The 18,381-nt window shown below is 38.4% G+C and overlaps 1 protein-coding gene across 1 annotated transcript in view; it reads right to left on the reverse strand.

Annotated features, from left to right (window-relative positions):
• Window positions 1-18,381, reverse strand: part of Dock3 (dedicator of cytokinesis 3) — a 328,616-nt gene that overhangs the window by 248,393 nt on the left and 61,842 nt on the right. Inside the window, exon 3 of the mRNA XM_051140503.1 lies at window positions 12,965-13,005. Coding sequence (XP_050996460.1) covers window positions 12,965-13,005 — 41 coding nt within the window. The remainder of the gene's footprint in view (window positions 1-12,964; window positions 13,006-18,381) is intronic.

The following is an 18,381-nucleotide window of genomic DNA, read 5'->3' on the forward strand; positions in this document are numbered from 1 at the left end:
CTGGCTATTGTTATTTTTTATATGCTTCTATAGAAAACCATGCTTTTGTCACATGAAGTCAATCCTTGTGATTGCATACTTTACTCAGGTGATTCCTCTTAAACCTCAGAGTTTAAATTGTCTGATGTGCTGAATAAAAGTTGACTATTATGTAAAAATAAAAAGTCTTATAACTTTTTTCTCCAAAAACATAAAGTTGTTCTTACATTATGCTTTCATGCCCCTCCCAAATATCATAGATAGGAGTGGGTTTACTTCAGATAATTCACTGTTGAATTATTATTTTAGTAATATCAGCGGTTACTCCTTAACTAGCTTTATACCCAAATAACCACACAGAGAGACCAGGATTTATTTAATTAGCCAGTAGTACAATGCTGCGCAATAATTACTCCATCCTAAGCCTCTAAGCTAGTTTAGTATAGTTTCTTCCCATTCTGATTTCCCGCTTTACATTTGCTTTTTACTTATATCCTAGACCCAATTCATTCTCCTGATGTTTCCAGGTCTCCTTCTCTTGGCTCCATCCTGTCCTCCCTTCTCTCTCTCTCCTCCTCTCACTGGAACAGGATGTCCCACCCTATTCTCTCTAGCATTAGCTAGTTGGATCTTACTGGCAATACAGAGAACAAGTGGTGACATGTTTACACAAACTTGGAGCAGGAAATACTTAGAATAAACATCACAAGGCAATGTCCAGATTGAAACCAGATAGTGGGGTGGAGAAATCAGCATTTGAATGAACAAGTGTAAACTGCCCACTGTCCACAAGAACATTAGGCCAACACTTCACTGAAACTGGCTATTGTTGTTTATATGTCTCGCTGGAAAACATGTTTTTGCTACAAGCAGCTTGCCCACCACATGTGGCTTGCCCGTACTTTACTCATGTGACTCCTCTTAACCCTCAGAGAACAGATTGTCTAATGCTCTGAATAAAATTGGCTACTGCATAAGACTTTAATCAGCCTCATGCAGAGGCTCCATTCTCCCACCACCTCTAGAGGGGAAACTGACATGTTGTCAAACTGCTTCCTAAATTGTGTTTATACAGCAATGCTGCAGTCCATGTTGGCCAGAAAAATCTCTTTTTGCTCTGGGCAACAGTTAAATACAGACATATATAACTGGTTAAACTGTTGAGAGTAAGTGACCCTGATTGTTCAGCCCTAAATAAGACCACACATGCTCTCTCCCACTCTCTTATTCTGTTACTACTATTGCTGTGATAAAACATGATCAAAAAACAACCTGAGGAAGATGCTAAATCACCTTGCACATTACAGTCCATGGTTGAGGGAAGTCGGGGCAGGAAACTCAAGCAGGACAGAAACTTGGAGGTAGGAACTGAAAAAGAGGCCAAGGAGGAATCCTGTTTACTGGCTTACTGGAATCCTGCTTTCTTATACATCCCAGGACCAACTGCCCAGAAATGACACTACCAAAGGGCCAGGACCTCCTTCAATAATCACTAATTAAGAAAATACCCCACAGCCAGGTGCAGTGGTGCACATCTGTAATCCTAGCACTCAGGGAGGCAGAGGCAGAGGCAGGTGGATTGCTGTTAGTTCAAGGCCAGCCTGGTCTACAAAGGTAGTCCAGGGCTGCCAGGACTATACAGAGAAACCTTGTCTTGAAAAAAAAAAAAGAAAAAGAAATGCCCACAGGCTTGCCTACGAGCCAATGTTATGGAAGCATTCTCAGTTGTGGTTCCCTTTTCTCAAATAACTTTAACTTACATCAAGTTGACCAAATAAGTAAACGAAACAAACCAGGATGGGGAGGGACACACACATGGTTTAGGTAAGATGACAGAAGTTGGGGCAGAGAAAAAAAAAAATGTATGAGCTAGAGGATGAGGAGGTGTGTCTTCTGTGAAATGGCATGGGCCTTAGACTTAGGAACCTCAGCAGCTGTGGTGACCTGCACAAGACCCACACGAGATCAAGCCAAGAAATATCCAATCATGCAAGGGAGAAGGACTCATGAGGCTTCATTGTTAGCCAAAGAGTTATTGGTCAGGGCTGCTAGAGGGAGAGTTGTATTTCTCTGGGGATGTGGCTGCTGGCAGGTTGCTCATGTTCTGGTGATCGGCCTCACACCGATGTGCAGGCAAGCAGCAAGCAGCAAGAAACAAGAGGAGGAGGAGGAGATGAAGAAGATGGGAAGGGCCAAAAGAGGGGGAAGGACAATGATACTATCAAGATACAAAGTTCACAGGTAAGAAACTTATTTTTAAAAAGTACTTTAAAATGTCAAAAAATATGTATGAGGATCTTATGGTGAATTCCCCTTACTTTTTATATTAATCTTTTAAAAACTAATACAAATAGTCACGTGCAATGGTGCACACCTTTAAGCCCATCACTCTAGAGGCAGAGACAAGTGGATCTCTGTGAGTTCCAGGCCAGCCTGGTTTATATAATGAGTTCCAAACAGTCAGGACTATATATAAAGAGCCTGTCTTTTAGAAAGAAAAAAAAAAAGGGGCTGAAGAGATGACTCAGCGGTTAAGGACACTGACTGCTCTTCCAGAGGACCCAAGTTCATATCCCAGCACCCACATAGCTGCTCACAGCTATCTGTAATTCCAAGATCTGACACTCTCACATAGACATACATGCAGGCAGGAAACCAATGCACATGAAATAAAGGTAAGCAAAAGAAAAAAGAAAGAAGTAAGAAAAACCTAATAAAAATAAATAAAGTTAAAAGCCTCTATTCAACAAAGAAAATAGTTACCAGTGAAGAGCGAGCCCACATAATGGAGAAAAATTTTGTTGGATAGTTATCTTGTATGCAATATCTCATGTTCATCTCACATCAACAAAACATCAAGGGGCTGGAGAGATGGCTCAGTGGTTAAGAGCACTGCCTGCTCTTCCAAAGGTCCTGAGTTCAATTCCCAACAACCACATGGTGGCTCATAACCATCTATAATGTGATATGGTGCCCTCTTCTGGCTTTCAGGAGTACATGCAAGCAGAGCACTGTATACATAATAATAAATAAATCTTTAGGGGAAAAAAAAGAAAACACCAAAAATTAAAAACACATACAAGCCAATCCATTTAATCATTAAATAGGTACATGAATTGAGTAAACAGCTCTCAAAAGAATAAAAACAAGGGCCTGGAGATGACTCAACAGTCAATAGCACTTGCTGCTCTTCTAGAGAACCTGGATTCAATTCCTGACACCCACATGGTAGCTCACAACTGTTTGTAACTCCAGTTCAAGGAGGCCTGATACTTTCTTCTGGTCTCCATGGACACCAGTCATGCACATAGTGCTCATAAATACATACAGGCACTCATGCATACATATAAAATAAAAATAAATAAATCTTTTATTTAAGAAGAAAAAAACAATGGCCAACAAAAATACGAAAGCATGTTTAATAACCGTAGCTGTTATTATGGATTGTTTTAATGTTAATTTACTACAAATTAGAATCAGCTGAGTAAGAGGGTGCACCTAAAGAGCCGTCCTGATTATTGTGGGAAGACTCAATGCAATCGTGGGTAGCACCTACTAATAGGAGCTCAGATTTTTTTTTTAAGGGTATTTTAAAGGAAGTGTGTTCTCTCTCCTGTTGCTTGCTTGGCCTGCTCTCTTGCCACTGTGTTGATTTGTCCTGGTGTTGCTGCTGCTGCTGTTACTACTGCTTGCTTCAATGAGTAGAGCCAGCATTGCTAAGAATTCATCAGGGAACAGAGAACAGCAGCTTTCTAGGAACTTACTGGGGCTCTAGCGCCAGACTGGGACTATTGCGTCATCCCACCTTGTGGACTGAGTGACCCCCAATGAGAGTTATTCTGGCACTACTCCAACTACTGTGGCTCTCAGCACCAAAGACCCAATTTCCCAATTCCAGGATCTCAGCATCCCAGGTGTGGCTTGGCTGTTGTTACTATTTTAAAGCTTGTTTAATAGTTTCTGCATGGGGAAATGCAAATCAAACTTTGGAGCCTCCCTGACTAATAACTTGTGAGGAGGTATCACACACCCGGTACAGGAATTTTCATTTAATAACCCGTGTCTTCTGAGGGAAAGGTGATGGCGCATACATGGCATTAGGGATTGAGAGCTTTTCTTGCCTAATTTTAATAGAGATAGCTGGGATGAATCAGAAAGAAAACAACATCAGCAGAGATGGTGGAAAAGCAGCAGTGGAGCTGCAAGTTGCTTTGATAGCCACATACAAGGAGGAACCTTGAGAGACACAAGCAACAACAAAAGCTGAATCTCAATGCCTCGATCTATTAACTGCAATACTTGCAAGGGCTAAGGAATTCCAACTTCCCAGCCTTCTGTAAGAGATGTAACCCTTGTAAGCTACGCCTGAAGAAGAGCAGTAATGCTTATTAACACACAATTAAGGGTCCTTGTACGTAGGACCTGAGACAAGAGCTGTGAAGTCAGAGGGAAACGCTTGCTGATGCTCATTCTTGTCTGCTGCTGCCACTCACCACTGCCAAATGCCAAGAGATATAAAGACCGTCCGAGGCCAGCAGAACTCCTTACCTACACACAACCTCTCAGAGAAAAAGGACCCCAACAAAATGAGTCACAGAAAGCACTAAGAAGGGTATTTCCTATAAAGACTTAAGGAAACCTCAACAATAAACTACCAATTCCAATAGTGTTTAGCTGTACTTCTGCAGAGATTCTAAATGTTGAGTTCATCCTAGGTTACATACTGAATTGAGGCCAGCTTGAGCTAAACAGCAAGACCCTATCTCAGAAAATGAAACAAATGCAATTCTCACTCAAGTACTTAACAGTAGTTAACAATTCTAAACAGTACTACACACTGTTGATTCATCATTCCCCAGTTACACTCACTGCAGTACTATAGAGTACACTTCAGAAAGCATCTATAAATTCACTAGTATGTTTCATTAATAATAGTTTCTCTGCCGGGCGGCAGTGGCACATGCCTTTAATCCCAGTGCTCGGGAGGCAGAGGCAGGTGGATGGCTGTGAGTTCAAGGGCAGCCTGGTCCACAAAGTGAGTCCAGGACAGCCAAGGCTACACAGAGAAACCCTGTCTCGAAAAACCAAAATAAATAAATAAATAAATAAAATAATAGTTTCTCTTATAAGTCTTATACTGTGTGCTGTGGTTTACATGTGTTGAAGGTCCTCAGGGTGGCACTACTGGGAATTAATGGGTTGTTTAGAAAGTAAAGCCCGTGAGAGGTCATTAAGGGCAGCATCCATGAGAAATTCTGGTATCCTCACCTATACAGATTTCCTTGCTTTGCTTCCAGGCTCATACTGTGCACAGAGTGCTCGGCCGTATGCCCCATGGCCATTGCCATTTGGTACAACCATCCCAAAGGCTCCATGAAACAGGCTGCCTAATCATGGACTTGAAGCTTTAAACTTATGTGCCCAAAATAAACCTCTTCATTAAGTTAATTTTCTTATGTATTTCATGGTAGTAACTGAAAGTTAGAATACTATGTGACAATAGTGCATGTGCAACTCAGGTGGCCAGTGAAAAGCCTAAAGTCCTTACCATTCTCTGTATTCTTTGGCATGTAACACTCTAAATACAAGTCTGACTTTCCTATCATAACAACCATCATTCTCGCAACAATGGACTCTACCTGGCTTGCATTATTTGTTGTTGCTTGAACATGCCTAGTAAATTTTTCTACCATATAAAACACTCTATAAGGCCCCTTTCCTAACTCATGTAATTCTAGGTGTCTGTTGATAATTAGTGTATAGTTGAAATCACATAATGCAAGTAAATATCAACTCTTACCGAATTGTTTGTTTTTCCCTCTTAAGCATTTGCTTTATAGAAAGCAAAAACTGTAATTAAGCAATAGGTTTTTCTGATTTTGTTCTCTGATTCTTTACTAGTTTGAGTATGTTCTTTAAAACTATAAATGTTTACTTAATATTTGATACCTTTGATTGATAAGTCTCTTTCTTACACATAGTAGCCTTAAGAGATTAACTGTAGCCGGGCATGGTGGTGCATGCCTTAAATCCAAGCACTCAAAACGAAGAGGCAGGTCAATCACTGTCTCAAAAAATCAAGAGAGAAAGAAAGCAACTGTCAGCCAAGAAATCCTTTACTGTCAACTAGCCAAATTGTCCCTTAGAAACATAGCTATTTTAGACACAGTCACTCTGAGGACCATTACAACCACAGCATGGCTATATCTTGCTTAGAAAGCAGTACTCCAAAATATTTTACAGTCATTTTCATCCTACCATACCAGAGAGTGAGCACTTCCCTCGGTGGCCAGGTAAAGGCTTCTAATTAGTGTAAACACAACCCATCATCTGCACGAACAGTTACCCTCCCCTGATATATAAATAGGATACCTGGAAAACACCCTCTTGTATTAGTCTCTGGTGTTTGCCAGAAATGAAAGAAAACCCGAAATGTTCGATTTTACCAATGAAGACTCAGGAGCCAGATGCTGGGGTGAAAACCTGCTAGCTCAGAGCAGAAACAAGAGAAAGCACCCAGCTGACCTTCCTACTTGGCTCACATCCCAGAAAGAAAAACCAAAAGCCAAAAAGCCTGCTAGCTCAGCTGATGGCTCAGGAGGAAAAGGGCTGCTAGCTCACCACACAGCTCAGGAGGAAAAAGCCAAGAGCTTAAAGACAAAAAGCTAAAGAGCTAAAGAAACCCCTCTTCTTCTCCAAGCTGTCTTAAATACTCTTCTCTCTCTCTCTCTCTCTCTCTCTCTCTCTCTCTCTCTCTCTCTCTCTCTCTCTCTCTCTCTCTCTCTCTCTGTTTTTTGTTTTCTTCGAGACAGGATCTCTCTGTGTTAGCCTTGGCTATCCTGGACTCTCTCTGTAGACCAGGCTGGCCTCGAACTCACAGTGATCTGCCTGCCTCTGCCTCCCAAGTGCTGGGATTAAAGGCGTGCGCCACCATGCCCGGCTTAATACTCTTCTCTCAAAGTCCCTCCCTTTAATTCCTGTCACCTAGTTTCTTGCTCTGCCTCTTGCCTCTTGACTTAGGGTTAACTTTATTAAATCCTGTGTACAGAAAGTTCTTGGATTAAAGGTGTGTGCCAGGGCTGAGCCACAAACAATAAACAGGTGTTTACAATTCACAATATTGGGATTCACGATGGGATCAAATATCCTGAAACAACACTGGTGTTGCAACATTAAGCCTACTAAAAGGCATCTTCTTAATGGGAATTGGGTTTTTATTCGAAAATGGAGAAGGCTGGGTGGGTAAAAACAAAGAAGAAAATTGGGTTGGTAGTAATGGCAGTGGCAACAATAGCAGCAGCCATAGTAGTGGTAACAGAAATAAAATACTGACAAAAAAGTGACTGAAGAATTCCAGAAAATGCTTCAGTAGCAGAAATGGTGGGAAACAGGTATCTGAGAGGACAAAGGATGGTAGAGGTACAGAGATGGCTGTGAAGAGCCAAAGACAAGGCATTATGGGTGGTGACTACTGGGAGAGTTCCAGGGAACTACCAAACTCTAGAATCTTGATACCCGATCCCCAAGAGCTACTAGCTACTATTAGAAGCCAAGGCTTTGGGAACTGACCACTTATTGCTAAAAGCTGAAGACTAGAAAGATGGCTCAGTGGGTAAAGGCACTTAACACCGAGTCAGACCACCTGAGTTCTCTCCAAGACTAATTCCCTCAAGTTGTCCTCTGACCTCTACATGTGTGTCACTACACACACACACACACACACACACAGAGAGAGAGAGAGAGAGAGAGAGAGAGAGAGAGAGAGAGAGAGAGAGAGAGAGAGAGAGAGAGAGAATATACTTTTTTTTTTTTTAAGATGAGGCTTAAATAACTACCAATTAAAAGCCTAGAACAATAAGTTTCCAGCCTGGCTCTCCCCTCACACCCCACCTCTGTGTGATATGCATGTGCCACAGAGCACATGTGAACATCACATGACACGTCAGGTACAGGTCAGGCCTTTGCTTTCTAGTTTGTTGTTCACTGTTGTGTGTACCAATCTTCCAGACCGTTCTTCTTTCCACCTCCTGTCTCTCAATAGGAGTATACTGGGATTACAGACACTTGCACAACTGTGCTGGCTTTTTATGTGAGCCCAGGGATCTGCATTTAGGTCATCAGGCTTTTGCAATAAGCACTGCACCAATGAGCCATCTCCCCAGCCACTACTTAAGATTTCAATCTGCCTAGAGAAACAGCCCGCTGACTGGCACTATGGTCTGTCCTTCCCTGCATCTAAGAAAATGTATACTTGAAGAAAAACCTGCCATGAATGTCCAAAGCCTTGGGCTGTCATTCAAACTTTGTTCAGTGTTAGATAATTTAAATGTATAAATATAAAAAGTTCTTTGTCAAAAATATATACCTTGGAAAACACCAGAGAATTTGAAGTGAAAAAAATATGACAAGGAATGAATATGAAAAAAATTAATCAAAAAACAAGTCCACATTCATATATATGGGTATATTTATGTGTACCAATAATTAATGAAAAAGAAGCCATAATTTGAGGAGGCAGAGGGAAATAAAGGAATTGAAGGGAAAAAGGAGGAAATGGTACAATTCTGTTTTAATTAAAATTTAAAATTTTAAGCCAGGTGTGGTGGTGTGATAGCACACGTCTTTAATTTTAGCACTCCGGAGGCAGAGGCAGATGATCTCTGAGTTTGAGGCCAGCCTGGTCTATAGAGCAAGTGCCAGGACAACATAAAGAGACCCTGTCTCAAAAAAATTAATTAAGTCTTAAAATCAAAATGAAAATAAGACTCACACTAGAAACTACTAAGACACTTACTCTTTAGATATTGCTAACACTGAATAGTCAAAACAAGTAACTGATGTACACTTTTAAACTGGGAAGAGATTAATATTGTAATTTCAATGTACACTTCTACAGTCAAAATTTTGAGATTTGTCTACTTATTTATTTATAAAAAGTAATGATTAGGATGTGGAGAGATGTCTCAGTGGTTAAGAGGACTGGCTGCTTTTCCATAGGGCCTACATTCAATTCCAAGCACCCACGCAGCAACTTAAAACCACCTGTATGTAACTTCAGGCCCAGGGGAATCTAATGCTCTCTTCCGGTCTCCACAGGTAGCAGGTATGCAAATACACAGACATAATTTCAGACACAACAACAATACTGCATTAACACCGTATTAAATCAAGTACTGATACAGTTCAATTCTAAAATCATTTATGCGAAGTGTTTACATGAGAGAATGTGGTAAGTTGTGGCTGATTCAGGTATACACATAGTTTTTTGGTTTTTTTTTACATTAAGTAGTTCATATCAACTTTTAGTAGCAGACTAAAGACAATGAAATGAAAGATGCATAAACAATGTTTAAGTATAGAGTATTTTGTGCTTGACTCATTAGTGCTGTAAGTCATATATGAGATATGTACTTCAGGAACATTTGAAATTTTCTAGTAAACAAACCCAAGGTTGTTTTGTATCCTAAACACACACACATACACGCACGCACGTGCACACGCACGGACACACGCACATATATTACCCATTATATCACTATACTATGATTATATTTGTGCTAATAAGTAGTCTTGGTCTGGGGTTGGGTGCTTGCGTCACCTTCCTGAGACTGAATTCAATCCCAAATACCACCAAAAAAAAAAAGTTAGAAGTCTGGACAGAAATGAAAAAAAAATTACATAATTCAGAGAAATTTCCAGAAATTAACTTATAAATCTGTATTTATCAAATAGCCTCAGCCATTTTACAAAAAAAAAAAAAAAAAAAAAAAAAAAAAAAAACCTCTCACATATATAATTACATCAAATAACAAAAAATTACTTCTTGAACATTTATTTTTTTTATATTTTATTAATTCATTCATATTACATCTCAATTGTTAGCCCATCCCTTGTATCCTCCCATTTCTCCCTCCCTCCTGCTTTCCCCCTACTCTCCTTCCCTATGTCTGTGACTGAGGGGGACCTCCTCCCCCATATATGCTCATAGGGTATCACGTCTCTTCTTGGTAGGCTGCTATCCTTCCTCTGAGTGCCAGCCACCAGGCCTCCCCATCCAGGGGACGTGGTCAAAAATGGGGCACCAGAGTTCGCATGAAAGTCAGTCCCCTCTCTTCTCGAATGTTTACAATGTTAACTGGTGAAGATATTACAGGCATGCTTCAATCTTTTGTTCACACTGTGTATGAACTCTGTTGGCAAAACTGAACTCTTTTAGTAGTGTTGAAAAGGAATGCCAATACAAACTTAAGACATGAATATCTAGTACAAGTAAATGCTATAGCCATCAAAGTTCTAGAAGAAAGTTGGTATTACCAAACTATACAGTCACCGAACTACCATATTTGCATAAAAATAATGAAATCTAATTGGTCACAAAGATTTTTCTAACATTGCTTAATGTAACTTTCCAATTTAATTGGCTATCAAATGTTTCAAAGACTAACCACAAAATGACTCTCTCACAAAATCCAAGTAACTATATCATAAAAAAGAATTTAGAAACAGGTATACAATTTTGTTTCATTCTAAAATAAATATTAGTTACCTTTCTGGAGAAATCAGTTAAGAAGCTAGAAGAAAGCACACCTAAAGACCATGTAGCCTAATTACCATAGTTCAGTGGTCCTGGAAGTTTCTATTTGTACATTATGTTTTTTAATAGATTTATTTTTAAATTTTATTTTAAATTTATTTATTTATTTATTTATTATTTATAGAGTGCTCTGCCTACACACCAGAAAAAGGCATTAGATCATATCATAGATGGTTATGAGCCACTGTGTAGTTGCTGGGAATTGAACTCAGGACCTCTGGAAGAGCAGCCAGTGCTCTTAACCTCTGAGGCATCTCTCCAGTACATTATGTTTTAAATCATGACCAAATTGCCAAAAGCTAAAATAGGAGTTAGTAAGAACTGTTAAAAAGAACGGAAGGCTGTAATTCATTTATCGTGATGCTTAAGGTCTATGCCACCTTTCTATCATGATTCTACTAGTAGTATTTTGTTATCAGAGTGAAGAAAGTAGTCATTGAATTAACTGTTTTATGTGTTATTTCTGAATTAATGCACAATGTATGGTTTCAATATCTTATTGAAGAAGAAATAATGAAGAAGGCAGCCATCTGCCAAGATGGCCAGGTAGGACTGCAGACAACTATAGCTACAGATAAACTCAAAGAATCAAAATAAATGAGTGGGTGAGTTCACTCAGTCGAGTTACTTAATTTGTGATATTTTGAAGTACTTTATTGTCAATCAACAGATAATGAAAATAATATGTTTAGGGCTGGGGAGAAAGTTCATTAGGAATAAAGTGCTTGCCTTGCAGATATGAGGACCTGAGTTTGATCATCAGAACACACATAAAAACATCTGGACACAACAGCACACTTGTACTCTCAGAGCTGTAGAGGCCACATGGTTTCTTGGGGTTCTCTTGCCAGCCAGCTCACCTACTTGGAGAATCCCTGGCCAGTGAGAGACACTGTCTCAAAAACTAAAAGCTGGACAGCACTTAAGAAATAAACCCAACATTGTCATCTGGCTTCCATACACATGCACCCAGAAAAAAAAAGTATTTTTAACATTTTAAAGGTAGCATTATTCACAGTCTGAACAGTAACCACAAGCACTAGTACTGGAAGCAAGGAAAGGAGTTGTAAAATCCACAGATACTAAGCACAAATAAAAAGTGTGTAACATCACTAATTATTACTTTCCATTAATATTTAAGATTCACATTTATCTAACTTCAAACTATGTCACAAGTTAATCAAGATTCTTAAAAACAAATGTAGAATTACCTATTCTCATATAAACATTGTTGAAAGAAAATAAAACCTATAGTGTTGCAAGTTTAGAAAATACATGGAGAAAACTACCTTTGAAAGGTAAGTTCTCAAGTTCGGCCCCATAACATTAGTAACGTTTTGCATCCTTTTTCAGTCTTTCAACATGGGGGGAAACAGGCAGAAGAGAAGGGAATAATAGGGCTTCTTGTGGATAGAGGCCACATGTTATACTAAACAGCTTACATCATACAAGATGGTTTCTTATAGCAAATAACTGCCCAGAACAAAACGTCATGCCAACAAAGAAAGGGTCTAGCAGTGCTGTATTAAAATTTGAAGGTACTATTTTCCTTCTAGGAATTACCTTTAAAAGTAGTAAAATGCAGGCTTCCACTGGCAAACTAATGCCTAAATCTCTTAATACATTTTAATGAAAATAATGATAATATAATGTATATATAGTTTTCAATATAAGAAAAAGAATGATGCTTTCAATATTAGGCTACCAAAAGATAGGAAATGTGAACAATATTAATTATGAAGGAGTAAGTAGGGACAGGGGTCTCAGTCAGTGGTACTACACTTGTCTAGCATGTGCAACACCCTGTCATTCAAATCCCCAGCACTGCACTGGAAAATTAGAGTAAGCAAAAAAAATGTTATAAAATGGATTTGTAAAACAATGTTTCTATTTACAGCTACTAATTAAAATATATTCTATTAAGTTGCTACTAATTATGCCAGACTGAAAATATGAAACTATTATATGACATCAGTATTCCATGCAATCTTATTATCAACAAATGAATACCTAGTTGGGCATTATTTTCATTTTTCCCACTTTGTATCTTAGCAGTAAATTCATCTAACTAGACATACAGTTCTGTAACACTAAAACTATAAATAAATCAATTTAGTTTTTGTCAAATCTTAAAGAAAAATCACTTAACAGTATCAATAGGCTTCTTCATGACAAGCATGTAACTATGGCCACATTTGCATTTTCTGTAATTTCTGAAAATCATGTTAATATTGCCTGAACATTCTGAGACTTTCACAGTTCTGTCAGAAAGGTGACTGCAGCTGCTATAAAGGGCTGGCCGTCAAGTAGAGACTGTTGTTCTTGACTGTTACAATGACATACAATGCAGATCCTGCACGTGAAGGAACACAAGAGTGAACTTTCCATTACCTTTACATTAGGCTTCTTTGTTGAAACTCCTCTGTACCAACCTAAAAAGATATTAAAATAATGTTATTGCTATTCTGTAAGAGACATAATAGCAGTTTTGTAACAGCAGATGCATATGAGATTTTCTTTAATATATTTTGGCTTCATTAGGATCTACAAGGGTGCTAGCAGGTTACTCCTGAAGAAACAGGCTTTTATTTATTTATTTATTTATTTATTTATTTATTTATTTATTTATTTTTTACACTCAGAGAATTATATCTTTATTAGCAAAAGAGACCTAGGCCAGAGAATTGAATCTTGAGTGACACTTAAGGCTAAAATTTAGCTAGCTGTCTCTGCCAAATGTCAGTGATTTAATTTTTTTTCTTTTTTTATTAATTTATTCTTGTTACATCTCAATGTTTATCCCATCCCTTGTGTCCTCCCATTCCTCCCCCCCACCCCCGCCATTTTCCCATTATTCCCCTCCCCTATGACTGTTCCTGAGGGGGATTATCTCCCCCTGTATATTCTCATAGGGTATCAAGTCTCTTCTTGGCTACCTGCTGTCCTTCCTCTGAGTGCCACCAGGTCTCAGGCTTTTATTTTTATTTAATTTTGTTTTGTATGGCAGATAGGAAGTACAGTTCAGACTGTATTTCCTGATTCATTCACTCTCCGATGCAGCATTCTATATTATTCCCTTGTTTGTTTTGTTGTTATTGTTTCTGCTAAGTTGATAATGTCCATATCCCTACTCCTGCAGACAGATCAACCCTTTTCCTTTCTGCATTCATATACAGCAATGCTAACAAAATTTCCAACTACACAAGAGAAGTATAATAAAAGAAGCAAGGGAAATCTTATTAGCAATGTTTCTCAGTACTAATCTATTATTTTCAGAGCTTTGCTATTGTTCACTTGTGTTTGAGAGGAAACAGCATGTAAAAATATAAACCAAGAAAAGCACTTACAAAAGAAAAATAAAATGGAGTATAACAGCTAATGTTAACCGAGAAATTTTGTTATTAATTCTAAATATTGGAATTGAGGGATTTTTTTTTTTCTTTTCTGCTTCTTTTTTTTTTTTTTCAAGACAGGGTTTCTATGTGTAGCTTGGCTGTCCTGGACTTTGTAGATTAGGCTGGCCTCGAACTCAGAGATCCACCTGCCTCTGCCTCCCAGAATGCTGAGATTAAATGTTTGTGCCACTGCCCTTGGCTAGGAATTTTTCCATGTACTCATCTTCAAATCTCATGACACTGCTATGAAAGAAAGAAGAAACATAATTTTCTCACAAGAAAACAACAGACTACAAAAGAATGGAAATTCTGCTTCTTTTAGTAACAATAGCTACAATAAATTCCAATAACTACTTTCACAAGCAGAGCCTGAAGTTCTTCGTTTAACATTTTAAATTATAATTTTACTATACATAACATGAATATATTAAGAGACACCACATGGCAGAAGGAGGGCCTCTAAAAACCTTGAAAATATATATATATATGCGCGCCATGAAAAAGCTCCAAAGCTACAGCATTCAAAACTGTGGACCACTGAGAAAAAAATAGGCAACCAATACAAAACTACAGATAACATCCATCAGCAGACATACATAATTCAACTGACTCCTGACAAAGTAACAACGGCAACACAATATAAGATGTCTTCAGCAAATGCTGTTAAACAACTGGCATCAACTTGCAAAATACATACATTGTATATGTATCCCAGACCCCAACTCAGGCAGAGACCCCCTACTTTTTAATCAGAAGCCACATCAGCTATCAGAAGTCTAAGTAGACAAGCTGGCACCTCTCCAACTCTATTGGTGCCCCTCCACTAGAACCCTAATCCAACCCTCCTCTCATCACTGTGTCCTAGCCCCCAACTCAGGCAGAGACCTCATGCTTCATCAGAGACCATGCCAACCACCAAGAGTCCAACTCTGGTGGAGATCCCAGGCTCAACCAAAAGCCACAGCTGCCAGAACACCAGAAGGGAAACAGAAATCAAGAAAAAAATACCCATATAACAAAGACAAACTGACATCACCAAGACCTATAATCACCCCAAACTCAGATGCCTCCAGGTCATCATGAGAACACAATCAACAACAGCCAAATCAATATGCCACTACCAGAGCCCAGCTATCTTCCTATAGCAACCCCCGAATATACCAACAGAGCTGAACCACAAAAAAGACACCTTAAAACCAGTGTTATGAAGAAGATAAGTCCATAAAGAAGAAATGAATGAATCCAAAAATACATCAAGGAGAGATGGCTTCAGTGGTTAAGAAATCAAGGAAAGACAAACAAAAAGTTGGAAGAAATAGAAAAATCTTTTTGAAAAAGCAAATATAACCAACAAGAAAAAAAAAAGAGTTGAAGAAAAAGAATAAAGGTGTTCAAGACCTGAAAACAGAAATAAAAGTAATTGTCAGAGGATGGTAGTGCCCACCTTTAATCTCAGCACTTGGAAGGTAAAAGCAGTCAGATCTCTGAATTCAAGATCATTCTGGTCTACAGAGTGAGTTCCAGAATAGCCAGGGCTACACCACAGAAAATCATTATCTCAAAGAAAAAGGAAAAGGAAAAAAGAAAGGGAGAGGGAAGGGAGGGGAAAAGTGGAAGGGAGAGGGGGAGTAGGAGGGAGAGGGGAAGGGGAATGGTGAGGGAGAGTGGGAGGGGGAGACAGAGAACCCAATTTTAAAAAAGAACAAATTGAAAGAAAGCCGAAAATAGAAAATCTAGGTAAGTAAACAGGAACTACAAAGACAGGCTTTACCAACACTTGAGAATCTCAACTGTTGAAGATACAATAGACGAATAGATATGCCCATGAAAGAAAATGTTAAATATTAAAAAATTACTGACACAAAACAGAAAATCTGGAATACCATGAAAAGAATGAGAATAGAAGAAAGAGAATAATCTCAGATCAAAGGCACAGAAAATATTTTCAACAAAATCATAGAAAAAGGTTACTAACTGAAAGAAAGAGGTACCTATAATAAGGGGCAAGAAGCACAAAACTATCAAATAGATTGGACCAGAAGAGAAAGTCCCTCTCCACATAATAATCAAAACACTAAGTATATAGAACAAAGAAAGAATATTAAAATATAAAGCCTATTAAAGAATATTAAAAATTGCAAAGGGAAAACAGAAAGTAACATATAAAGAAACACAGATATATTAGAATTAATTTGACTCTATAAACCAGAAGGCCCTGAATAGATGCTGGGTAGACTCTAAGAGACTACAGATACCAGCACTATATAAGGAAATTTTCAATCACCATAGATGGAGAAAACAAAATATTCCATGACAAAATCAACTTTAAACAATATCTATTTACAAATGCCGACCTACAGAAGGTAGTAAGAAGAAAACTCTAACCCATGGAAGTTAACTACACCAAAGAAAACACAAGAAATATATACTCTTACACCAGAAAAACAAAAAAGGGAAGCAAGTGAATGCACACGCACGTGCACACACAAACATACACACAAACACACACCACAACCAACAACAACAAAATAACAGGAATTAACAATCGTTGGTCAGTGATATTTCTCAACGTCAATGGACTCAATTCCTCAACACAACAACAACAACAACAAAAGGTCACAGGCTAAAAGAATGGATGGGAAAACAGGATCCAGGGCTGGAGATATGGCTCAGAGGTTAAGAACACTGCGTGCTCTTCCAGAGGTCATGAGTTCAATTCCCAGCAACCACATGGTGGCTCACAACCATCGATAATGTGATCTGATGCCCTCTTCTGGCCTGAAGTGTACATGCAGGCAGAGTATTGTATATATAATACTGTGACCCAAACTTACGGGACACAGTAAAAGCAGTGCTAAGAGGAAAGCTCACAGCACTAAGTGAAAAAGAGAAATTGGAGAGATCTCTTACTAGCAACTTAACAGCGCACCTGAAAGCTCTAGAACAAAAAGAAGCAAACACACCCAACGAGTACTAGATGACAGGAAATAATCAAAATGAGGGCTGAAATCAATAAGATAGAAGCAAAGAGAACAATTCAAAGAATCGATGAAACAAAGAGTTGGTTCTTTGAGAAAAATCAACAAGACTGACAAACCATTTTCCAAACAAACTAAAAGGCAGGAGAGAATATCTAAATCAAGAAAAACCAGAAACAAAAATGGGGACATAACAACAGACACTGAGGAAATCCAAAGAATTATTAGGTTTTACTTCAAAAATCTGTACTCCACAAAATTGGAAAATATAAAAGAAATGGACAATGTTCTTGATAGATACCACTTTCCAAAGTTAAATCAAGTTCAGATCAACAATTTAAATAGACCTATAACTCCTTTAAAAAAAAAAAAAAGTAAAAGCAGTCACTAAAAATCTTTCCCTGCCCCCCTACACCCTGCCCCCCCCCAAAAAAACACCCAGGAGCAGATGGTTTTAGCTCAAAATTCTACCAGACTTCCAAAGAAGAGCTAACACCAATAGTCCTAAAATTATTCCAAAGAATAGAAACAGAAAGAACATTGCCAAATTCATTTTGTGAGGCCACAGTCACCCTGTTACCCAAACACAATTAATCAACAAAGAGAGAATTTCAGACCAATTTCCCTTATGATCATTAGTGCAAAAATACCCAATAAAACACATGCAAGCCAAATCCAAGAACACATCAAAAAGATCATCCACCATGACCACGTGGTCTTCTTCCCAGAGATTCAGGGGTGGTTCAACATAGGAAGATCTACCCATAGATCTACCCATAGAACCCACCATATAAACAAACCAAAAGAAAAACATCCATATGATTATTTCATTAAATGCCAAAGAAGCTTTTGACAAAACCCAACACCTCTTCATGATAAAAGTCTTGGAGAGAGTAGGGCTACAAAGAGCACACCTAAACATAATAAAGGCAATTTACAGCAAGCCTATAGCCAACATCAAATTAAATGGAGAGAAACTCAAAGCAAGGCCACTTAAATCAGGAACAAGACAAGGATGTCTACTTTCTCCATATCTATCCAATATAGTACCTGAAGTTCTAGCTGGAGCAATAAGACAATTTAAGGAGATCAAGGGAATGATATGATAGTATTCATAAGTGACACCAAAAATTCTATCAGGGAACCGCTACAGCTGATAAACACCTCCAGGGAAATGGCTGGACACAAGATTAACTTTAAAAAACAATCAGTAGCCCTCCCATATACGAATAACAAATGAAATGAGGGAAACAACACACTTCACCAGAGCCACAAATAACATAAAATATCTTGGTACAACTCTAAGTAAGCAAATGAAAGACCTGTATGACAATAACTTCAAGTCTTTAGAGAAAAAAATTAAAGAAGCTATCAGAACATGAAAACATCTCCTATGCTCACGGATTGGTAGGATTAATATAGTACAAATGGCCAT

Source organism: Acomys russatus, chromosome 32 (assembly GCF_903995435.1).
Source record: "Acomys russatus chromosome 32, mAcoRus1.1, whole genome shotgun sequence".
NCBI classification, from domain to species: domain Eukaryota; kingdom Metazoa; phylum Chordata; class Mammalia; order Rodentia; family Muridae; genus Acomys; species Acomys russatus.